This window comes from Propithecus coquereli, unplaced genomic scaffold (genome assembly GCF_000956105.1).
Source record: "Propithecus coquereli isolate 6110/MARCELLA unplaced genomic scaffold, Pcoq_1.0 Scaffold164, whole genome shotgun sequence".
Classification (NCBI taxonomy): Eukaryota; Metazoa; Chordata; class Mammalia; order Primates; family Indriidae; genus Propithecus; species Propithecus coquereli.
In genome coordinates this window covers 1,487,793-1,509,897 of record NW_012140969.1, presented here as the reverse complement: position 1 = coordinate 1,509,897, position 22,105 = coordinate 1,487,793, and the positions used below count along the sequence as shown (strand labels likewise).

The 22,105-nt window shown below is 55.8% G+C and overlaps 1 protein-coding gene across 1 annotated transcript in view; it reads left to right on the top strand.

Moving 5' to 3' along the window:
* COL5A3 (collagen, type V, alpha 3) overlaps positions 1 to 22,105 on the top strand; it is a 36,244-nt gene that overhangs the window by 12,635 nt on the left and 1,504 nt on the right. The window contains exons 17-62 of the mRNA XM_012641237.1: positions 279 to 323; positions 439 to 492; positions 650 to 694; positions 835 to 888; positions 1,028 to 1,072; positions 2,221 to 2,274; positions 2,377 to 2,421; positions 2,563 to 2,616; positions 3,919 to 3,963; positions 4,061 to 4,114; positions 4,257 to 4,364; positions 4,718 to 4,771; positions 6,861 to 6,914; positions 8,133 to 8,177; positions 8,390 to 8,443; positions 8,558 to 8,602; positions 9,023 to 9,076; positions 9,169 to 9,222; positions 9,323 to 9,376; positions 9,504 to 9,611; positions 9,766 to 9,855; positions 10,080 to 10,133; positions 10,951 to 11,058; positions 11,179 to 11,286; positions 11,378 to 11,431; positions 12,017 to 12,070; positions 12,506 to 12,613; positions 12,690 to 12,743; positions 12,923 to 12,976; positions 13,086 to 13,139; positions 13,264 to 13,317; positions 13,857 to 13,964; positions 14,681 to 14,734; positions 14,923 to 14,976; positions 15,254 to 15,307; positions 15,426 to 15,479; positions 15,678 to 15,785; positions 16,028 to 16,081; positions 16,597 to 16,650; positions 16,817 to 16,924; positions 17,233 to 17,286; positions 17,370 to 17,405; positions 17,859 to 17,912; positions 18,233 to 18,431; positions 18,515 to 18,627; positions 20,561 to 20,629. Coding sequence (XP_012496691.1) covers positions 279 to 323; positions 439 to 492; positions 650 to 694; positions 835 to 888; positions 1,028 to 1,072; positions 2,221 to 2,274; positions 2,377 to 2,421; positions 2,563 to 2,616; positions 3,919 to 3,963; positions 4,061 to 4,114; positions 4,257 to 4,364; positions 4,718 to 4,771; positions 6,861 to 6,914; positions 8,133 to 8,177; positions 8,390 to 8,443; positions 8,558 to 8,602; positions 9,023 to 9,076; positions 9,169 to 9,222; positions 9,323 to 9,376; positions 9,504 to 9,611; positions 9,766 to 9,855; positions 10,080 to 10,133; positions 10,951 to 11,058; positions 11,179 to 11,286; positions 11,378 to 11,431; positions 12,017 to 12,070; positions 12,506 to 12,613; positions 12,690 to 12,743; positions 12,923 to 12,976; positions 13,086 to 13,139; positions 13,264 to 13,317; positions 13,857 to 13,964; positions 14,681 to 14,734; positions 14,923 to 14,976; positions 15,254 to 15,307; positions 15,426 to 15,479; positions 15,678 to 15,785; positions 16,028 to 16,081; positions 16,597 to 16,650; positions 16,817 to 16,924; positions 17,233 to 17,286; positions 17,370 to 17,405; positions 17,859 to 17,912; positions 18,233 to 18,431; positions 18,515 to 18,627; positions 20,561 to 20,629 — 3,090 coding nt within the window. The remainder of the gene's footprint in view (positions 1 to 278; positions 324 to 438; positions 493 to 649; positions 695 to 834; positions 889 to 1,027; positions 1,073 to 2,220; positions 2,275 to 2,376; positions 2,422 to 2,562; positions 2,617 to 3,918; positions 3,964 to 4,060; positions 4,115 to 4,256; positions 4,365 to 4,717; positions 4,772 to 6,860; positions 6,915 to 8,132; positions 8,178 to 8,389; positions 8,444 to 8,557; positions 8,603 to 9,022; positions 9,077 to 9,168; positions 9,223 to 9,322; positions 9,377 to 9,503; positions 9,612 to 9,765; positions 9,856 to 10,079; positions 10,134 to 10,950; positions 11,059 to 11,178; positions 11,287 to 11,377; positions 11,432 to 12,016; positions 12,071 to 12,505; positions 12,614 to 12,689; positions 12,744 to 12,922; positions 12,977 to 13,085; positions 13,140 to 13,263; positions 13,318 to 13,856; positions 13,965 to 14,680; positions 14,735 to 14,922; positions 14,977 to 15,253; positions 15,308 to 15,425; positions 15,480 to 15,677; positions 15,786 to 16,027; positions 16,082 to 16,596; positions 16,651 to 16,816; positions 16,925 to 17,232; positions 17,287 to 17,369; positions 17,406 to 17,858; positions 17,913 to 18,232; positions 18,432 to 18,514; positions 18,628 to 20,560; positions 20,630 to 22,105) is intronic.

The window sequence follows — 22,105 nt, the reverse complement described above, 5'->3', positions numbered from 1 at the left end:
ACAGTGAGACTCTGTCTCAAAAAAAAAAAAAAGAGAGGAAGGTTAGGCAGCTCCACTGGGGTTTGAAAAGACAGCTTCAGAGCTGGGGGCTCGTTGTGGGGTTAGGAGGGCACACTCGGGGTCACAGGTGCAGCACTGGCATCGGGGCCCGCATGGCGTCCCCTGCACTGTGTCTGCGGACTCTCAGGTCCCCCGGAAGAGGCTGCTGCCCAGATGAGGGAAGGTGGTCCTCCGAGGGTTGTGTCTCCCCCTTTCTAAGTGATGACGCTTTCCCACAGGGCGCAGAGGGACCTCCAGGGCCCACTGGCCAGGCTGGGGAGCCGGTGAGTATCAGGAATCCTTGCGGGGTGCAGAGGAGGGACCCAGGCCTCTAAGATCCCCGGAGCTCACAGGCCTGCAGAGAGGGGGTGCTGGGCTGACACTCCTCCACCCTCGCAGGGCCCCCGAGGACTGATTGGCCCCAGAGGCTCTCCTGGCCCCCCGGGACGCCCGGTGAGCACCCCGATCTGTCTTCCTCCCCCGCCCCTCCCGTCCGTCTCTGTTGCCCGATTTCTCTGCCGCCCGCGTTTCCACCTGCACCTCTCAGCAAATCGGACTCAGGCCCTCGGCTTGGTGTCCTGTTCTAGCCTCACGTCCTCTCTCCCGCCAGGGTGTTGTCGGAAGTGACGGTGCTCCAGGCGCCAAAGGCAATGTGGTACGTGCCCCACCCTCTGACCCCTGGCCCTCTGACGCTCTGACTCCGTGATCGTCCCTGTCCCTGTCCATTTGTGACTGTCCCGATGCCTGAACACCATGACCCCTTCCAACTTCACTGAACCCCCACTTTCTCTCCAGGGTCCTCCAGGAGAACCAGGCCCTCCCGGACAGCAGGGAAACCACGGGTCCCAGGTTTGAACTATCCTTCCCTATAATGGGGGGGGGCAAGGCGCTTGTCGGTCAAGACCTTAGACCCCTCCCAGCCTCCCCAAATTGGTGCTCACTGCTTCTTTCTTATGCCTACGCTCCCACCCCCTCTTTATGTCCCCAGGGACTCCCCGGCCCCCAGGGACCCATTGGCACTCCTGGGGAGAAGGTGAGTGACAGCTCCACGCACTGCCACCTCCTCACGTCTCCTTCCTTCAACTCTGTCACCAGCAAAATCTTCCCTTTTCGTTAGCCCTGGATAGTGACAAATTGTAGCATTCCCTAAGCCAGCGCAGAGTGACAAAGTGTCATTGTTGGGGAAGGGTTGGTTGCAAGAAACTGAAACCCACCAAGGCTAGATCGCTGTGTAAGGGATATTGTCAGGATACACAGAAACCCACAGAAGCTTGTCACAGAAGACAGATGCATGGGCCAGAAAAGCCATTTCCCCGGGGGACTCGTGGTCTCCTCTTTGTCTCTCTGCACATCTGTTTCCGTCTCCCTGGAGGACAGACTTCCTTCTGCACGTATCTTGGTTTGTCCTTACTGCACCCCACTTCCCAACTTCAATTTTGACATAATCCTGTGTGCTTTGTCATTATTCACGTCCCAGCTTCTCATGACCCTGTACTTGCATCACCCAAAGCCACCTGATGAGTTCCTGTATCTCTTACCTCCAAGTTCCAGAAAGAATCTGACTGGCTTTGCTGGGCCAAAATGTCCACCTGTGGACCTGTTGGTTGTTTGCAGGACATAAGGGGTTACCACATGCCTGCCTAGGCTCACCCCTGGGGGGCGCGGTGTCTCACACCTGTAATCCTAGCACTGTGGGAGGCCGAGGTGGGAGGATTGCTTGAGGTCAGGAGTTCGAGACCAGCCTGAGCAAGAGCAAGACCCTGTCTCTACTAAAAGTGGAAAAACTAGCCAGGCATGGCGGTGCTTGCCTGTAGTCCCAGCTACTACGGAGGCTGAGGCAGGAGGATCGCTTCAGCTCAAGAGTTTGAGGTTGCAGTGAGCTATGGTGATGCCACTGCACTCTACCCAGGGTGACAGCATCTCTGTCTCAAAGAAAAAAGGTGTGGCTGGGAAGCCCCTGTCCCAACATGTTCTTAACCCTGTTGGAGGTGGAGGATTTCTGAGGCTCAGAGAGGGAAGGGAGCTTGCCCAGGGCCACACAGAAGTCTGGGCAGAGCTGGGATAGATTTCCTAGCCAGTGGGGTCCACTTATTCTCTAATCTTGAGGCAGCTGCATGTCTGAGCTGTTGTTGGTGGAGCTCCAGGGTTCTGAGAGCCCTCTGTCTCCCCCCCTATTTTCAGGGTCCCCCTGGAAACGCAGGAATTCCAGGCATCCCAGGAGCCGATGGCCCTCCGGTGAGAACTAGGAGCTGGGAAAAAGAGGAAGGAGAAGGGGAAGGTTTGGGAATTTGGATGGCAAATTTTGGTCTCTGACACCTTAGGATGTTTCTTCTCTAGGGCCACCCAGGCCATGAGGGCCCCACGGGAGAGAAAGGTGCCCAGGTGAGCGATCGGGAGGGAAGCTGGGTTGGGCATGTAGGTCGCTAGGCAGAGCCGGGAGTCAGGGGCCAGTTAAGAAAGAGAGGAGGACATTGAGACGTGGTGGGGCAGGCCAGGATGGTACTGATGTCCTCTTCCTCTCAGGGTCCACCAGGGTCGGCAGGCCCTCCGGGCTATCCTGGACCTCGGGGTGTGAAGGTAGGTGATGCCTATAGGTAGGGGTGATTCATCAGCATTGGCTTTGGGGACCCAGCTCCATCAGAAACTTCTAGATGTATGAAGAGAGGAGTGAGTCGGCCAGGCACGATGTAGTGGGAGTAGGGTTTGGATCTGAGTGACAATGTATAAAAGTGTGGGTGTCACTTTGACCCAGCACGGCCAAAGGACAGCACGACACTGTAGTTGTCATCTTGTCGTTGAGAACCATTAAGCCCATTAGAGGCTGAACACATTTCACTGGTCAGCATATGGTAGTCAAGGGGAAGGTTGTGTTATAACCAAGACCAAGACCACACGCTCTCGCAAGCACATGAATGCTGGGATGAACCAAGACCTGGGGTGTGGCTAAATAGAGGTGCCATGTTGCCTGAGTGCAGGGATATTGGAGTTCACGTCCAAGTGCGAGCTGAGTCCAGTTACACTGTAGCCAAGTACAGGTACCATTTACCTGTAGTCTAAGAACAGAGTTTGGTGGTAGCCAACAGCCAACTCTTGGTGTTTTTGCATTCTAGCCAAACTCATACCACAATCAAAGAGGCAGCCACATTGTCGGGGGCTGCAGAGTCCTGTCCAAATTCAGAGTTGTTACACTGTAGCCAGGCATGGTTACATAGTTACAGCCTAGATTGTAGTTGAGTCTAGTTATATTGTAGCCAAGGCTGAAGAACGATCGTCGCCAAGCTCAATTACATTGTGGTCAAGTGACTTTTTTCTCTGGGGCTGGAGAGAGCTGCGCTGTTGCCCAAACACATAGTTCTGTTGTATCCAAGTACAACTTCATGGTAACCGCTGAGCTCAGTTACGCCGTAGCCAAGTGCAGCTTTCAGAGTTCCGTGTGAGCCGCGTCCAGGCTTGCGTGGCGGCGGCCGGTCCTGCTGTAGCCAAGCACAGAGGTCGCCTTGTTGCCAAGCACAGAGTCGCCTTGTAGCCAACACAATGGGGAACATTCCTCTGCCTTTAGAACGAGACCCGGGCCTGCAATGTTCGTGCTCTTTCTCCTGCCAGGAGGAACTGTGGACGCAGTGTCTCCGGGAGATGGGAAGGGATCGCTTGGGAATTTGGCCTTCCCTGAACACCTTCACACAGATGACCTTGGGAGGCTGCCAGTGGGGAGGGACGAAGCTCTGGGGAAAGTTCATTTCCTCTGAGGCCGCCCCCGCCCCGCTCCGGCCCAGCATCCTCCTGGGACTCTCCGGCTATTTGGGGGCAGAGGACTGAGTTTGGTGTCCTTCTTAGGCAGGAAAGGAGCCTGAGAACTTTTTTTTTTTTTAAATTTTCCAGGGCACCTCAGGCAACCGGGGCCTCCAGGGGGAGAAAGGCGAGAAGGTGAGGGGTTTATTGGTGACGGGAGCCCCAAGAATGGGACTCTGGTTGGGACCCTCCTCTGAGGTCCTGATTTCTGACCTCTGTCTCTCGCACCCAGGGAGAGGATGGCTTCCCTGGCTTCAAGGGTGATGCGGGTCTCAAAGGCGATCGGGTAAGGTGGCCTCCAGGTGAGGGGTCGCGTGGGTCTGGGGGGCTTGGGGAAGGGAGGGAGGGGGCGAACTGAGACTAAGACAGGGCTAGCAGCAGCAGGAAGGACAGAGGACAGATATGAAGGACTGTCTTTTCTATTCCAGGGACAACCCGGACCCTCAGGTCCCCGGGGAGAGGATGGCCCCGAGGGGCTGAAGGGGCAGGAGGGGCTGGTTGGCGAAGAGGGACCCCCAGGCTCAGCTGGGGAGAAGGTGAATGATCCAGACCTTTGCCTCTGACCCCTGCCCTTTTATCTTCAACCTCCGGAGGCTGCAACCACCCTTGTCATCTCCTAGAACCCCTCAGCTCAGCATCACAGAGCAATTCCATGCACGTGGCTTTTATTTTAACTGCACCACAAGCAACAGGCACTTTCACCCCCATTTTATAGATGAGAAAACTGAGGTTGAATGACCTGCCCAAGGACAGGCAGGAACAATGACCTGAACCCCGTTTCCCTGACTCCCACCCTTCTCCTGCTTTCACCATATCCCAGCCACACGAAACTTTCCCCTTTGACCTCCACTTTGCAATTTCTGACCTTTGTCCCACAATCTCTCTGCAGGGCAAGCTTGGAGTGCCGGGTCTCCCAGGTTACCCCGGACGTCCAGGACCGAAGGTAAGAAACTCCAGGGCTGGGTGTGGATAGGGGCAGGGTTGACCCTAACATCTGAGGGTCCAAGCTGTGGTCTGTCCAAGCTGTGGAGCTGTCCACCCCAAGGGTCGTTGGAAATTGTAAAACGTGGACTTTCTCATCAGCCAGACTTAGGCTCAAATACTCGTCTCTTACTTGCTACATGACCTTGGGCACGTCGCTTGAGAATGTTTCCTCAGCTGCAAAATGGAGATACCAGTGATATCTGTCTCATCAATTTGGTTATAACAGTGTTGATGACAGTGCTGATGATAATGATGATAAAACTATACAATCTTTATTTGTTGTGATTGAGGTTAGTTTGCCAACCGAGTCAATGAAGAGGAAAATCATAAAAAAAAAATACATGTCTTATGCATCTCAAGTTAATTGTAACTTGTAATCAAATGCACATGTACAAAAACGTACTTCTGTTTAAACGTACATTTGTTTGCCAATGTTTTGATGGATGGGAACACCAATGAAATTCCTTTCTGCTTAAACCACGCCCATATTACATCACTGATGATTTCTGTTTATATAAAGTACAACAGGAATTTAAAGACATTTGGCCAGCCTGAGCAAGAGCGAGACCCCGTCTCTGCCAAAAAAAAAAATAGAAAGAAATGATCTGGACAACTAAAAATATACATATATAGAAAAAATTAGCCAGGCATGGTGGCGCATGCCTGTATTTCCAGCTACTCGGGAGGCTGAGGCAGAAGGATTGCTTGAACCCAGGAGTTTGAGGTTGCTGTGAGCTAGGCTGACGCCACGGCACTCACTCTAGGCAGGGCAACAAAGTGAGACTCTGTCTCAAAAAAAAAAAAAAAAAGACATTTGGGAAGAAATTTGAGTGCAGAATCTTCCAGAGTTCTACATTTTCACCCTCTTGAGTTGATATATAGTTTTCGCCTTCTTGAGCCCTAACCTAGTTTGACAGCATTTTGTTTTAGTGACTTATCTTAATATTGAATCTTTCCTATTCAACTTAGTTTTGATAATCTTTCTTTTCCTTTCCATATTTCATCAGTTCTTGTAAATTTTCATTAAATTTCATACCTCCAGTAGCCAGTGCAACTGACATAAAATAGGTTTGGGGATAAACTCAAGGTACCACAGCTAAGTATAGAACTCAAGCTATGGGACCAGAAGTTCATGGGAGTTTGAGAGAGAAACTTCCTAGCTGAGACCAATCGGAGTGTGTTGGACATTAAGCAGTGCAATTTACAAGAGCCATGATTTGTTGGTTAAGTCAAGGTCAGTCATAATCATCATAAATAACATTGGGGTGGGTGCGGTGGCTCATGTCCGTAATCCCAGCACTTTGGGAGGTTGAAGCCAGGAGTTCAAGACCAGCCTGGGCAACATAGCCAGACCCCATCTCTACAAAAAATAAAATTAAAAAAATTAGCCGGGCATGGTGGCACATGCCTGTAGTCCCAGCTACTTGGGAAGCTAAGGCGGGAGGATCACTTGAGCCCAGGAGCTCAAGGTTGCAGTGAGCTATGATGATACCACTGCACTCTAGCTTGGGTGACAGAGCAAGACCTTATCTCAAATAAAATAAAAAGTAGTCATATTTTCAGGTGTGTTTGGTAAGAAATTGATTCATCAATAATAATCTAAGATTTTAGCAAGTCCCTGTGTGTGCATGTGCAAGACCCTTGAAGAGGGCAAGGCACAGAGAGTGACTTGGAGGTTGGGGAGGTCAGGATGGTGGTAGAAAGGCTTTCTAAGGAGGTGACACCTGAATGAGATCTCAATGATGAGGAGTGGCTGGCTTTGTGGAGACCTGAGAGAAGTAGGCAAAGGCAGCAGGCAGTGCAAAGGCCCTGGGGCAGGAACACACTGGTGTGCCCAAGGAAACTGAGGAGGCCACTGTGGCTGGAGTGAAGTGGGAAGGGCGGAGAGCAGGGCAGAGGGCTGCCTTGGAGAAGGCTGGGGCTGGAGGGACCAAGGAAGCTTCTGGAACCAGTGGCCTGGACAGGCGTCGAAGGATGGGGTGAGGGGCCAACTCTGTCTACCACCCACTCTTCACCCTCATCTCTTTTCTCTAATTCTCTCAACTCAGGGATCTATTGGCTTTCCCGGGCCCCTCGGACCAATAGGAGAGAAAGGGAAGCGGGTGAGTTTTGATGCAGGGGTTGGGGGAGGGAAGAGCTTGCCCAAGGGGAACAGCATGTGTGGTTGCGCATGACAATGAGTGGCCCCTGGGTGGCTGTGTCTGCATCTGGAAGCACTGTGTGCATGCGCATGCTTGCGTGCAATGCAGGATACATGTGGGTGACCACGCATGATATGACAATGCATGTATCTATGAGTACATATGTGTGTGTGTTTCACGTGCCTCCCGATATAGATCAGACAGGGTCTGAGCGCTGTGGCCTGTGGGCCTGTGCCTGGGCGAACAAGGCCATGGATCTGCATGTACGTGTGTGGCCGTGGGTGTCACTGTGTGGACGTGCACGCTGACATGCGTGTGTTGTATTTGTGTTGCCGTGTGTGTATCGTAACAGTGTAAACAGACGTTGTGCAGAGGGACCCGAGTGTATCATACTGCTGTGTTCACCAAGACCACGACCTCAGACGAATGCAGGCACACCTGTGTTTACAGTGGGCATACACGTGTGCAAGGGACGTGTTGCACGACGAACTCGTGTCTGTGTCACACGCGGGCTGTGGATTGCCAAATGCATGCCTGATGCACCGCTGTGATGAAAGCGTGTTTGTGTGGCACACCTGCTCACGTGTTTGGGTGCTGTGCATGCAGTCGTGTGTGGAATTGGATGTCTGTGATCTTTGCGTGTTTGTGAGTATAAGTTGTATTTGTCTGTGTGTGTGTGTGTGTGTGTGTGTGTGTGTGTGAATGAAAAGCTTTGAAGAGGCCGGGTGCGGTGGCTCACGCTTGTAATCCTAGCACTCTGGGAGGCTGAGGCGGGTGGATTGTTTGAGCTCAGGAGTTCGAAACCAACCTGAGCAAGAGCGAGACCCCGTCTCTACTAAAAAAAATAGAAAGAAATTGTCTGGACAACTAAAAATATATAGAAAAAATTAGCCGGGCATGGTGGCGCATGCCTGTAGTCCCAGCTACTCGGGAGGCTGAGGCAGGAGGATCGCTTGAGCCCAGGAGTTTGAGGTTGCTGTGAGCTAGGCTGACGCCACGGCACTCACTCTAGCCTGGGCAAAAGAATGAGACTCTGTCTCAAAAAAAAAAAAAAAAAAAGCTTTGAAGAAATGTGTGGCAGACGCCTCTCTGGGGCTGTGACTGGGTACGTTTGTGGGCCTGTGTCCTGCCTTTGCACCTAACTCTCTCCTGCGTCCCTTCGTCCAATTTATTTTTCAGGGGAAGGCAGGACAGCCGGGGCTGGAAGGAGAGCGGGGGCCACCAGTAAGAAAATAGAGGGTGTCCCCCACCCTGATGGGTCGCGGCGGGCAGGGCTGGGAAGGAGGGGTGGTGGGGAGGTCGTGAGTGGACAGGGAAAGGGGTTTGGGTGTCCCTGGTGGGGCAGGAGGGGGAGTCACCGCAGGAGGGGACCTGGTCAAATCTCCCCTGGTCCTCCCACCCTCTCGCATCTCATCCTTGCCTTTCTTTCTGTTCAGGGCTCCCGTGGAGAGAGGGGACAACCGGGTGCCACAGGGCAACCAGGCCCCAAGGTATGGGATGGGTGGGCGATCAAGGCCCCCCATGCCCCAGGCTCAGCCAGTCCCTCCCAATCCTTCTGGGTTGAGTTTGTTCTGGGGCCTGAGTCTCCCTTCACTCTGTCCTAGGGTGACGTGGGCCAGGACGGGCCCTCTGGGGTCCCTGGAGAAAAGGTGAGTGTGTGTGTGTGTGTGTGTGTGTGTGTGTGCGTGTGTGTATGAGAGAGTGATTGAGTCTGAGTGGAGGACAAGGCTAGCAGGTGGGGAGACGTTGTAATGCAGTGGAAAGAGCGCAGCCTCTGAAGTCAGAGAGCCATGAGTTCAAGTCCTAGCTCTGCCTGCTGTGTGACCTTGGACAAATCGCTCAACCTCTCTGTGCCTTAGTTTCTTCCTCTGTAAAATGGAAATAACCTCAGTCCCCACCCCGATGGGTTACAGTGGTGAATGAAATGACTTTACTGTGTTCAGAGTGCCCTCCCCCGTGCCTGGCATGCAGTAAGCGCTCAATATGTGCTGGCTCTCGTTGTCATTATGCGGGGCTCAGGAAGGGCACAGGCGGGAGGGCTGAGACAATGACTTCTGGTTCCATTTCAGGGCCTCCCTGGTCTGCAAGGCCCTCCAGGATTCCCTGGGCCAAAGGGCCCCCCTGTGAGTGAGGTCACCCTCATGGGGGCTCGGGTGGGAGGAGGGGCTGGGGAGAAAGGAGGCTCCATATCTGTACCCCAACTCTTGTCCCCCAGGGTCACCAGGGGAAAGACGGGCGACCGGGGCACCCTGGACAGAGAGGAGAATTGGTGAGTGATCCCTAGACCTCTGACCCCTGACCCCTGACCTCATTAAGCCCTCCCTTTCTTCCCTCCATGTGACACCCCCCCATTTTATCTTTCTCCCCAGGGCTTCCAAGGTCAGACAGGCCCACCCGGCCCAGCTGGCGTCCTAGGTCCTCAGGTCAGAGTGGACCCCACAAACCTCCCCCATTTTGTCCCAGTTGGAGGATATTCGGGAGGCGGAAGCTGGATGTCTGACAGACTCCCCCAGGCCACCCCCATTCAAGATGACTCTTCTTTCTCTCCAGGGAAAGACAGGAGAAGCGGGGCCTCTTGGGGAAAGGGGGCCCCCGGGCCCCCCTGGACCTCCTGGTGAACAAGGTCTTCCAGGCCTGGAAGGCAGAGAGGGGGCCAAGGTGAGATCCCCCTGCCCCGCGGGAGATCTTGGTTGAGTGGCCCTCGTGCCAGCTCAGGGCTCAGAAGCAGCCCCATGGGCCAGGGGGCCAGAGTCCCAGACTGGGAGAGACACCCCCTCTCTGGAGCTTGACCTCTCGCTTCGCACCCCTGCAGGGGGAGCTGGGCCCGCCAGGACCCGCCGGGAAGGAAGGGCCAGATGGACCCAGGGGCTTCCCTGGCCCCCAGGGACTCCCCGGGGACACAGTGAGTAGCCTTTTGAGCCCCTCCTGCATGTGTCCGGCTGGGCTGGGAAGCAGAGAAGGGAAGGGGGACATTAGGATGACATCTGCAGGGACACGGAGGAGACAGACCCCTTCAACTCAGTGCCCAGTCACAGGAAAGGGGTGGAGATTGTGAGTCCCCCAGAGGAAGACAGGACTTCGGGGTCCCCCTGGGGTCTCTTGACGGTGAATCATCTCCTCCTGCAGGGTCCTACTGGTTTGAAGGGTGACAAGGGCCCTCCAGGGCCTGTTGGGGCCAACGTAAGTGCAACTCCATCTGCTGGGTCAGGGGATAGGGTGCGGGGTGGACTCAGGGTGTCTCTGAAGTTTGGCTTTGTCACGATGAAGCCCATCTTGGGAGCCAAACAGGCCTGGGTCACACCCAGCTCTGCCACTTGCTGGCTGGGCAGTTGTATTTCTTGGCAAGCCTCAGTTTCCCTGTCTGTAAAATAGCCATGATGAGAAGCCTCATCTCATACATTATCATAAACCTCAGTGTTGGACGATCCATCCAACAAATACATCTCCGTGTACCAGACACCAGCCTAGAAAAAGCTCTTTTCGGCTAGAGCTTACGTTTTAGGAGAGGAGGCGAAGGAGTTAGTCAGCGATGAATACCACCAACAAGATAGACCAGAGTAGCCATGTGAATGTCTGGGGAAGAGCATTCCAGGCGGAAGAAACAGCATGTGCAAAGGCCCTGAGGCAGGACCGTGCTGACACGATTGAGGAACAGCAGTGATAGCTTTGTGTGGCTGGAGCTGAGGGAGTGAGGCAGAGAGTGGAGGGAGGTGAAGGCAGGGAGGTGACAGGGGCAGCTCGTGCAGGGCATGTGGGCCTCCGGGAATTCTTTGGCTTTTGCTCTGAGGAAGGTGGGAGCCATGGAGGGCCGTGGGTGAAGGAGGGATGTGCCCTGACTCAGGTGCTCTCGGGCGCCCCTCTGGCTGCTACAGGGAAGGGAACAGGTTAGATACCAAGCTGGTAACCACCTAACTCAGTGCCTGGTGGCTTAAAAACCCTCCATCAAGGAGCGCTGCCAATATTGTCACAATTCCTGACCTTTCACCCCTGTTTTCAGGGCTCCCCTGGCGAGCGGGGTCCTGTGGGCCCAGCAGGAGGCATTGGGCTTCCTGGCCAGAGTGGCGGCCAAGGCCCTGTCGGCCCTGCAGGCGAGAAGGGGTCTCCGGTGAGTGCCCTGCCCACCCCATTCCTCGGGTGTCCTTGGGACCTGGCCCTGCCACATCCCAGGACCTGGCGCCCGCGGAGTGTTTCTTCCCTGACATCTCTTGTTCCACTGCCCCATCAGGGAGATCGTGGTTCCCCCGGCCCTACTGGCAAAGATGGGGTCCCAGGGCCCCTGGGTCCTCTGGGACCCTCTGGAGCTGCCGGGCCTTCTGGCGAGGAAGGTGACAAGGTGAGGGGTTCGCAGAGAGGTAGGGTCCAGGGGAGGCTGCGGACAGGGCTGAAGAGAGACGGGGTCCTCCTTCATCCCATTTTCTCTGCAGGGGGAGGTTGGACCCCCCGGTCACAAGGGGAGCAAAGGCGACAAGGGAGATGCGGTGAGTGGGGAGGGGGCCCAGACGGAGGGGTCTTCAGGGGAGGGCAGAGGAGGCCAGGCATGTGGAGAACAGGCGGGCAGGGGGAGGCCACGGGGTTTCCTGCCTTCCCGAGCGCCATCTTGACACCTGCATGCGACAGAAGCTGCTCAAGCTACCTGTGCAAAGGGGCCGCGGGACCCGACTGCAGATGGCGCAGCTGGGGCCCCAAGACAACCATGAGGGGGGCTCCCCTCCCCTCTCCTTTCCTGGGTGTGACCCTGTGGCACTGAGGCTTTCTGTCCCCAGCATCCCCCTAGAAATTCAGCCCCAGTGTCCAGCGTCCGTGAGCCAGCTCCATCCCGGGGTCTCGGTGGGACTCTTAGGGCAAGGTCTCAATAGTCCAGGCAAGGGACAGACGTCTGTCTCTGATCCCATCGGTTGGTGCTGGGAAGACAGGATTTGGCAGAGGAGGGGGGAGGATGGAGCTGTTGCTTTCTGGTTGGGGGAGTTGTTCTAATAAGGGGGTGTAGGCAGGGAGGCGGTGATTGACATCTCTCCTGCCCCCTCTAATCTTGAACCGGACTTTTGATTCTGTCTGTCCTGCAGGGCCCGCCTGGACCGACAGGGATACGGGGTCCTGTGGGACACCCAGGCCCCCCGGTGAGTGCTCTCCCATCTCTCTGACCCTCCTCTGGGTGTCTGATGGGGAGGGACAGTGTCTTCCACTCCAACTCAATCCCAACCTCAGACCCACCTCGATCTGCCCCTCAACACCGACACCCAGTGTGAACTCAACCCCAGAATTCTACTCAATCCCAACCTCATCCCGACCCTGAACCCCATCTGAAACCTGCTCATGACCTGAACCTCAACCCCTAACCTGACTCATCATTTAACGCCCATCTTAAAACTTTCATTCAACCCTTGGCTTAATTCCCGAACTCTGTCCCTTAACTCATACCCCAACTCCAAATTCAAGCCTGACCTTCCCAAAACTTAATCCCCATTCTGACTCCAACCCTTAACCTCAGTCCTGACCCTATCTAACCCTTGACCTTGACCCTAACTGGGCCCCTGCCTCTGTCCTTTTGCCAGGGGGCAGATGGAGCTCAGGGACGCCGGGGACCCCCAGGCCTCTTTGGACAGAAAGGAGATGATGGAGTCAGAGGCTTCGTGGGGGTGATCGGCCCCCCTGGCTTGCAGGTGGGTGTCTGGGTTTGGGGGTGGCACCTCTGGTTCTCCCCACCCTGTGCCCCAATCTTGCTTCTTTGTTCTCCAGGGGCTGCCAGGCCCTCCCGGAGAGAAGGGTGAGGTTGGAGACGTCGGGTCCATGGTATGGACTCCCAGGGAAATGTGGGCGGGGGCGGGAGGTGGGGTTCCGGGGCGGAGTAGTCATTATATTCATTGGGGGAGGGGCACACAGGGCACATTGTCATTTTGAGTATCAAGAGTGGTCACTGCAGCCTTTTCAGGGGGATGGGGTCACCAGATACTGTTCTGGCCTTCCTGCAGGGTCCCCATGGAGCTCCAGGTCCTCGGGGTCCCCATGGCCCCAGTGGATCAGAGGTGAGGACTCTGGGCAGGGGGCAGGATGGCTCAGAGGTGGGGACACCTATTTCCCAAGAAGGGGCTTCTGGGATTCCACAGTCCCCCCTCCCCCTTGCTGTCACCCCAGGGCCCTCCAGGGCTGCCGGGAGGAGTCGGTCAGCCGGGCGCCGTGGGTGAGAAGGTGAGAAAGGGAAGGTGGGGGGTGCACAGGGTGGGGGAGGCGAACCCAGCCCTGCTTGGGCATGGCTGTCCTGGGCTGCCCCTCCATGGATGACCCCTCCCCACTGTCACTTTGCCTCTTGCAGGGTGAACCAGGGGAGCCCGGAGACCCAGGACCTCCAGGAACCCCAGGCATCCTGGTGAGTGTGCAATGTGGCCCCTGCATCCATCTCAGGGAGCCCTTGATCCCTGGGCATCTTGGGCCACCTTGACCTCTGGTCAGTCCTAGGTCATCCACTGGCGCAGGACCTATGGGCATCCCTGGTTACCTCAAGGAAAGAAAGACTCCTGGAAGGTTTCAGAGAGGGCTGCTATATACAGTTGCACAGGTTGCACACTGCACAAGAGTGCAGGGCCTAGGGTGCAGGTTGGGTGCTCAGATCCAAACCATGAGGCCTAATTTGGGGATGCGTTGGGCAGAGGGGGCCCCTTTTCTAGTTCACTCGAGGGCAGATAGACCAACTTTGTACATGTCCAGTGTGCACCTGGACCACACTGACTCCCTCTCTCTTATAAGTCCTAGGTCCTTCTGACCTCTGACCCTTGGGCAACCTAGGCTACTCTGACCCCTGACCCCAGAAAAGTCCCAGACCACCCTGATGCCTAAATCTATGTATGCTACTCCTTGATCTTTGAGGAGTCCAGGCCACTCTGACTTCTGACCTCTGTTTCTGCAAAGGGGCCCAAGGGAGAAGTTGGTGAAAAGGGGGACACAGGCCCATCTGGGGCTGCCGGACCCCCGGGCAAGAAAGGTCCCCCTGGCGAGGATGGCGCCAAAGGGAACATGGTGAGTGCTGGGGGGAGGTGGAGGCAGAGGTGGGAGGGGACTTGGGTGCACTTGAACCTCTCCCAACCTTCCAGCTGGGGGTCGCGTCCTCCAATTTACGGATCTCACGAGTGATCCGGAGCGTGGCTGAATGAATGAATGAATGAATGAATGAATGAATACGGTGGTTCCATGTCACTGCATGGGGTGAAAGTTGATTTCACACCGAATCATTCTGGCACGTTCGAAGGGCTAAGGTTGAAGTTGATGATGAGTCAGAGTTGGGGGTGACGTGGGATTTGGCACGGGGGTGTGGGTGGAGGCCCGTCTGCCATCGTGGGAGGGCTTGGCCGTGGGGTGGAGGACAGGGGTGAGGAGCTCAGCACTGGCGGGACCTCAGCTTGCATCTCGCCACCCCCACTGCTTGCGGCGCCCCCTCTCTGAGCACCAGTTCTCTCCCTGTGCGTCCCCACCTGGGAGGCTGCGGGGAGTGGGATATCACATGCAGCATTCTTAGCTCAGCGTCTGCGCCCAGGAAACCCTCGAATGTTTGGCTCCCCCAGGCCAGGAATTTTGTATGCTGATCCTGAATGTGTCCCCAGCAACCAGAACTGTTCCTGAGCACGGTCGATCTGCTCGATAAATGCGTGACTGACTGTTCAATAATTCAGAGATGTCTAATGAATGGTCACTGGATGACACAATGACTAAACATTATTGATCATTCTGGGTTCCAGGGCCCCACGGGACTCCCCGGAGACCTAGGGCCACCAGGGGACCCTGGAGTTTCGGTGAGTGTGACCTTCCCCCTCCACCCACCGCCAAGCCCCGCATATTTCCTAATTCTGTCCCCATGTCCCCCGACCCCAGACCTGGGCAAGGTCAGTGGAGCCAATAGCCCTCACTTTCCTCCAAGCCCCACCCCAAAACCTCATGTCCCCCCATGACCTCTCCCGACTCTGTCTCCCCTCCCACGCAGGGTATAGATGGCTCCCCTGGGGAGAAAGGAGACCCTGGTGATGTTGGGGCACCGGTGAGTAGGGGGACAGTGTGTTCCTGGGGGAGTTGGGGGGGATGGTGATGGGTAAATTGGGGGGCAGAGGAGTGGGCTAGTGGGGTACCCAGGGTCCCTGCAGATGCTCCTGCTCAGGTCTCTGGAGCCCCCCAGGAATGTGAGGGAGCAGGCGGGAGGTGGCTAGTGCTGGGGTGACGTCTGGGGGAAGGCTGTCGTCTGGTCAAAGGTGTCCTGAGACAGTCACACTCTACCAACCTTAGCTAACGCTGTCCCTGGTGCTCTATCACCCCCATAGGGTCCACCTGGTGCTTCTGGGGAACCCGGCGCCCCTGGGCCCCCTGGCAAGAGGGTGAGTGACAGACAAGCCACCTCCTGGCTGCCCTGGCCTCAACGTTGTCCCACTCAGCCCACAGCCCCTCACTCGCCCCATAGACCCCCCCATACACGCACTGTCTTTCCCTCCTCAGGGTCCTTCCGGCCGCGAGGGCCGGGAAGGCAGAGAAGGGGAGAAAGGTGCCAAGGTGAGTCCGCACCCCGACCCCGGGAGGGTCCCTGCAGTGACCCCTAGGCCAATAGTTAGGCGGGCAGCAGGGCCTGGCCCGCGACCACTGCAGGGGCCTGGATTCTCTCCTCATCCCTGGGTTTTTTTGCGGGAGGGCAGGTCAGGACGAGGGAGCCCTCTGACTCTTGGCGTCCACCCTTGCCCCTGTGCATTTCAGGGGGAGCCAGGTCCTGACGGGCCCCCAGGAAGGACGGGCCCAGTAGGGGCTCGAGGGCCCCCTGGACGTGTGGGGCCTGAGGGTCTTCCGGGGATCCCGGGCCCTGTGGTGAGTGGGGCGGGGCTGGGGCGGGGCCAGGGGTGTGGGTGGGGCAGGGAAGGGGCGGGGCCTGGGTGTGGGTGTGGGTGTGGCCGGGGAGGGGCGGGGCTGGGGCGGATACGGCCCCTCCCTGCATGCTCCCAGCTGGTGATCTCATCACAGTGGGAGGAGCTGCCTCTGGTTGGCGATGGGGGCATCCACACCGGGTTCTGGCAGGTGCAGACGACCCCCATGTTCTGTTTCGTCCTCAGGGTGAACCAGGCCTCCTGGGAGCCCCTGGGCAGATGGGTCCTCCCGGCCCTCTGGTAAGAGACTTCTTTGTCTCTGAAGTCCCAGCTCTGAGGACCACTCTGGGCATCTGGTGGCCATCTAGTGATCACTGGTGCTGATGGTGCAGGCTGGGCCCTCACTGACCATCCATCTCACTGTCCACACGTCCATCCCTACTCACCATCCGCTCTGCCCCCTCATCTTGATAGTCTACACTGACCACACTGGCCTCCATCCTGATGGTCAACACTGACTACGTTGACCTTCCATCCTGATGTTCTACACCCACTCCACTGACCCTCCATCTCGAGGGTCTGCCCTGACCACCCACATCGATGTTGGCCATTGACCATTCTCATTGGCCATCCTCCTACCCACCCCTCCTTACTCTCATAGTCCCTCCTGTGTCCTGGCTGTGTCCACGACTACATCCCTTGTAATTCCCGTTTGAAATTTGGGTCATTTCCCATCTGGTCATTCCCCACGCTCCCACATAGACCTTGAGACTTCACACTTGAGAATCCCTGCCTGACCTTTGCTGTCCCCGCAGGGGCCCTCTGGCCTCCCAGGGCTGAAAGGAGATGCCGGCCTCAAGGGGGAGAAGGTAAGCACACCCCATTTCACTATTCCCCTCCCACCTTCCTCTTCCTGGCCAGAGGGCTGGGAGATCGGGGTGTCCTCGCCCCCAAACTCATCACCCCAAACTCTAGGAGAAAAATCTTCCAGCATCCTCCCACTTCCTTACCTACATGTGCCCTTTTGTCCTCCAGGGCCACATCGGATTAATTGGTCTCATCGGCCCCCCTGGGGAGGCCGGTGAGAAAGGGGATCAGGGTTTGCCTGGCGTTCAGGGCCCCCCTGGCCCCAAGGGAGAACCTGTGAGTGTGTGTCCTGCCCTGAGTCGAAGAATATGTTCAAAGGAGGGGGCAGGTGGGGAGGCAGAGAATGGCGCCCGCTTGGAGAATGTGGGTGTGGGGTCTGGGACACCTGGGTCTGGGATGATGGGGTGTATCTGGGGAAACCGGGGGACTTGCAGGTTGGAGGCTGTGTCTCGGGTTTGGGAGTCTCCCTTCAAGGGAATTGGAGGCTTGTTTAGGGTCTGAGGGGGTTGGGGGCTTGTCTGGGGGATGTGTCAGGGCAACAGGGCTGCACCCCACCAATACTGACCATGATCACCTTTCCCCAGGGTCCCCCTGGTCCCATTGGCTCTCTGGGCCACCCTGGGCCCCCAGGTGTGGCGGTGAGTATGGGAGCAGGTTGTGGGATGGGGTTACTATGGTGGACCAGGCCAGGACCCCAGCTCTCCCTGTCTCTACCCCACAGGGTCCCCTGGGACCGAAAGGCTCAAAGGGCTCTCCGGTGAGTACATCCTGTTCCCTCGAGCTCCCCCGCCCCCTCCACTTCCCCAGAACCCTCCACGCCTCCACGTTCATTCATTTATTTATTCACGCGATCGTACATTCAGCAAATATTTATTCAACACCTACCGTTGTATTTCGTCAAATCTCAAATGCCATCAATTGTAAGATGCACCATTATTTTATAAACTGCTGTGAAAGAAAACAGTTGTGCCAAGTAAATGATGACTTGCCAAAGACATTAAGATGCTGGTTTCACAGACATTAAAATATGAAAAGAAAATAAACGTGTCTTATGCTTAGTGCCGAGCATTGCATATCCCTCCGCCAGGCTGGGTTCCTGTGTGTGTGTGTGTGTGTGTGTGTGTGTGTGTGTGTGTGTGTGTGTGTGTGTGTGTTGGCGGGAAGAGGTCTCCACTGACAGAGTTCACCCCCGAGTGACTTCTCCCTGCAGGGATCCCTTGGTCCCCGTGGAGACACTGGCCCCCCAGGCCCCCCAGGCCCCCCGGTAAGTTCCCCAAGGAGAGGGGGCACCAGGACCTGAGGGGAGGGCAGGGACTATGTCTGCGGTGGCCCCACTGGGTCTGGTGTTCAGGGGATGCGCGTGGGGAGGGCAGGACTAGCAGGGCTAGCAGGGAAGACCTCCATGGGGGGCTCTGACTTGGGTCTTGTCTCCTGTTCTGTCCCCCCGCCCCCACTGCATCTCTTCCTCCCGTCTCTGTCCACGTCTATAATTGTCCCATTATTTCATCTCTGTCTGTTTCTCTTTCCCCTGCCCCTCATCCACTCTCCCCCTTCCTTGTCCAACCCACCCCTCCCCCCGCCCAGGGTCTCCCCGCAGAACCTCACGGGCTGCGCAGGCGCCGACGCTCCATCCCAGTCGTGGAGGGCGGCCTGGAGGAGGTGCTGGCCTCGCTCATGTCGCTGAGCTTGGAGCTGGACCAGACGCGGCGCCCTCCGGGCACAGCCGAGCGCCCCGGCCTGGTGTGCCACGAGTTGCACCGCAACCACCCGCACCTGCCCGATGGTGAGGACCGGCCCCTCCCTGGGGCGGGAAGGGAGCGTCCGGGTCCAGTCCCCGCTCACCTGCCCTGCCTGGCTCTGCGGCAGGGGAATACTGGATTGACCCCAACCAGGGCTGTGCGCGGGATGCGCTCAGGGTTTTCTGCAACTTCACGGCAGGAGGAGAGACCTGCCTCTATCCCGACAAGAAGTTCGAGATCGTGAGTGTCCCAAACCATCTGGTCCCCTCCCCTAGGAAGGGCTGTCCCCTGCTCCCTCCACTCCCTCAGCCCCCCCACTGGCCCTTGTCTGGAACCTTACCCTACCTTCAACCAACATTTATTGAGCACCTACTGTATGCCAAATCCTGACTATCAAAAAGAAAGCAATCTCTTTGCTTTTATGGAGCGCACCTTGTATGGGAGGACAGACTAGAAAAACTCCTGAAACATCGATAACGGTGACAAACCTTTAAATAGTGCTTATGGGTGCCAGGCCTGTTCCAAAGCCTGTGCCACGTTAACTTATGGAGTTCCAACCACCTGCTGATGGCAGTTCTGCCATCATCCCCCCCAGAGGGGGAAACCGAGGCACAGAGTGGCGATTAGATTTTCCAAGGCAGTGTGGCTTCAGAGTCCCAGCCCTTAACCACCCAGCTACACTGCCTGCTGAGCTGCTGTTTTATAGGGTCCCATGGGCTCTCTGTCCTCCAGGCTGTGGGCTGGGAGGTGAGACCCCCCCCCCCGTACCCCGGATATCCCGGGGTTCAACATTAGGGAACTTTGAGCCTAACAGCTTCCCTGCACCAAGTACCAGACTTGGCAGTGCGGGGCGGTGGGCTGGCGGCATGGACCCTGAACCCTGGACCTCCTGGGTTGGAATTCATATCTGGCACCTCAGTTTATTCATCTGTAAAATGAAGCTCCAGAAAGTACCTACCTCATAAGGTGGTTGTGCAACCGAGTTACCGCTGCAGATATCAGGAAGCATTTCCTGAACCCTGCCTACACGTGGTGCTGTGCAAATACCTCCGCCTGCGGGTAACGCACTTAGCAAGCACCGGGCCTGCAGAAGTGTGCAATACTGTTTGTTGCTGTTTTTGACTGGTCAGCCCTCTGGTTTAGTAGCAGCTCAGTCGCTCAGGGGATGGGAATTTAGACAAGCTCAGACTCCCCATTCCTGGGGCGGGAGTGCCAGATTCGATCCATCAACAGTTGCTGACATCCGAGGGCCTCATCCTCGCTCAGCTGCTTACTTTCCACTGGCCTGGGGAGAGGTCGAGGAGGGAGTGAGGTGCTTTCTGGGCTTGGGTTTCCCAAACACAGACCTGAGACAAAGATTTAGGAGGTGATCCCAGGAAGCACCAGGAGGGGAGAGAGGTGATGAGAGAGGACCAGGCAGGTCCCAGGTCCAGGACGTGGCATTAAGATAGTATCATTGGGGATCCAAGGCTCATCCCACTGGTGAACTCTGGGAGATAGTGCAGCATAGACCCCCGAGAGTTGGTGGGGGAGGGAGCTGGGGTATTTATACACCCACTCCCATCAATTGTTGGTTGAGGGCTGCCTCGGGGGTGTGAATCTCCCTGCCCCTCTGTGCACAGGCAGAGCCCACCCCCACGGCCAGAGAACAGCCTGAGATACTCAATCAGCAGCCTGCTTTGTGAGGAGGTGTCTTAGTCCATTTGTGTTGCTATAAAGGAATACCCGTGGCTGGGTCATTTATAAAGAACAGGGGTCTATTTGCTCCTGGTTCTGCAGGCTATGCAAGAGGGATAGTGCCAGCCTCTACTTCTGATGAGGGCCTCAGAAAGCCTCCACTCATGACAGATGGCGAAAGGGGAGCAGGCGTGTCACACGGCGAAAGAGGGAGCACAGAGAGGAGGGGGTGCCCACACTTTTGTGAACAACCAGCTCTCTCGCCTGAGCTAATGGAGTGAGAACTCATGAGTCACCAAGCCATTCATGAGGGATTCGCCCCCAAGACCCAAACACCTCCCACTCGGCCGGCCCCACCTCCAACACTGGAGATCAAGTTGCAACATGAGATTTGGAGGGGAGGAGCATGCAAAGCATATGAGGAAGGAACTGCAGAGAGGGCTTGTAGGTGGCACCCAGAGCGTGTGCTACAGTGATCCACCCCTCCCTCTCCCAGGTGAAACTTGCCTCCTGGTCTAAAGAGAAACCTGGCGGCTGGTATAGCACATTCCGGCGAGGGAAGAAGGTGAGTTGTCAGAAGGTGAGGTGGGGGGTGGTGTGAAAATTGGAGGGAACCAGCAGGAGGAGGTGACGGAGTGGTTCTGAGGTGCGAGATGAACAGGACAGACTCTCCTCTGCCTTCATGGTGGGCGCAGGCTGGAGGTGGGGACGCGGAAGCCTCCGATATGTAATGGGTAGTTAGTTGCCATACGCAATGATGGTGCCAGGGTCGGGGAAGCAGAGGGCATAGCGGACATTCAGAGACAGAGCTGGAAGAAACTGAAAGTTTCCTAGTAGAGGTCACAGTTCAGCTGAAGCCTAAAGAATGCACTGGGCTAGCAAATTAGGGAGGACAAGGACAAGTGTTCTGGGCAGAGGGAACAGTATATGCAAAGGCTCAGAGTCAAGAGAGGGTCTGATGGATTTGACGAAGAAAAGCCATTTTTGCTCTGCTCTAGAGAGTTCGAGAGGGAATATGGTAGGAGTAAGGTTGAGGAGATGAGTGAGGGTAGGACAAGAGTAGGTAGTAGGGAGCCATGGGGTGTATTTAAGTGAGGGAGGAACTCAGATCAAATCTCTGTGTTAGAAAATTGCCTCTGGGGCTGGTGTGGGGTGTGGACAGGAGGCTGGGAGACCCAGAGGAGACTGGTCCAGGATAGTAAGGGGGCATCCAGCCTGGAGCTCTTGCAATAGGGGTGGAAGGGAAAGCATGGCTTAGAACAGTATCTAAGAGTGCAAGTCAACAGGACACGGTAATTGATTAGACAGATGGAAGGAAGGAGGTGGGGATGATGCCCAAGTTCCTGGTTTGAAGGTCTTATATCTGGTGAGAGAGACTCTTCTCTGAGACCCGAAGAGCAGGTTTGAGGGTGGGGGGATATTGAGTTCAGTCCAGAATTTGTCCATGTAACACGTATGTACGTACTGAGCACTAGCAACATAGCAGAAAATAAAACATAGTTCCTGCCTTCATGAAGTGGAGAAGGCAGACAACACGGAAGGAAACAAAGCTATAACATAACCTGAGGGCATATCTCGGTTTGGGCTCCCCCAAAGCAGACCCCAAGACAAGAATTCAATTGCAAGTAATTTATCGGGGAGGTGATTCCAGCAAACATCAGTTGGGCAATATGGAAGTGACATAGGGAAAGAGAATGAAGCCAGAAAAGATGTTACCAAGCCAGTTATCTCACCCCAGTTACATTTTAATAATCTATCTCATTTAACCTAATAGATCAAAAATATTGTCATAGCAAGATAATGAATTATTAAGATATTTTATATTGTTTCCATATTCGGTCTTTAAAATCCAGGCCCATATTTTACATTTATAGCACACCACAATTTGGACGTTCAATTTTACTGAGAATACTCGATCTGTTTTTAGATTTTATAAAATCGCGGAACAACCGTTGAAAAGGTAGATTCAGAGATTCAAGTTGCTCCCAACAGAAGCTTTCTGATAACTGGATGGAGGCTCAGTTATTAGTCATGAATTTTT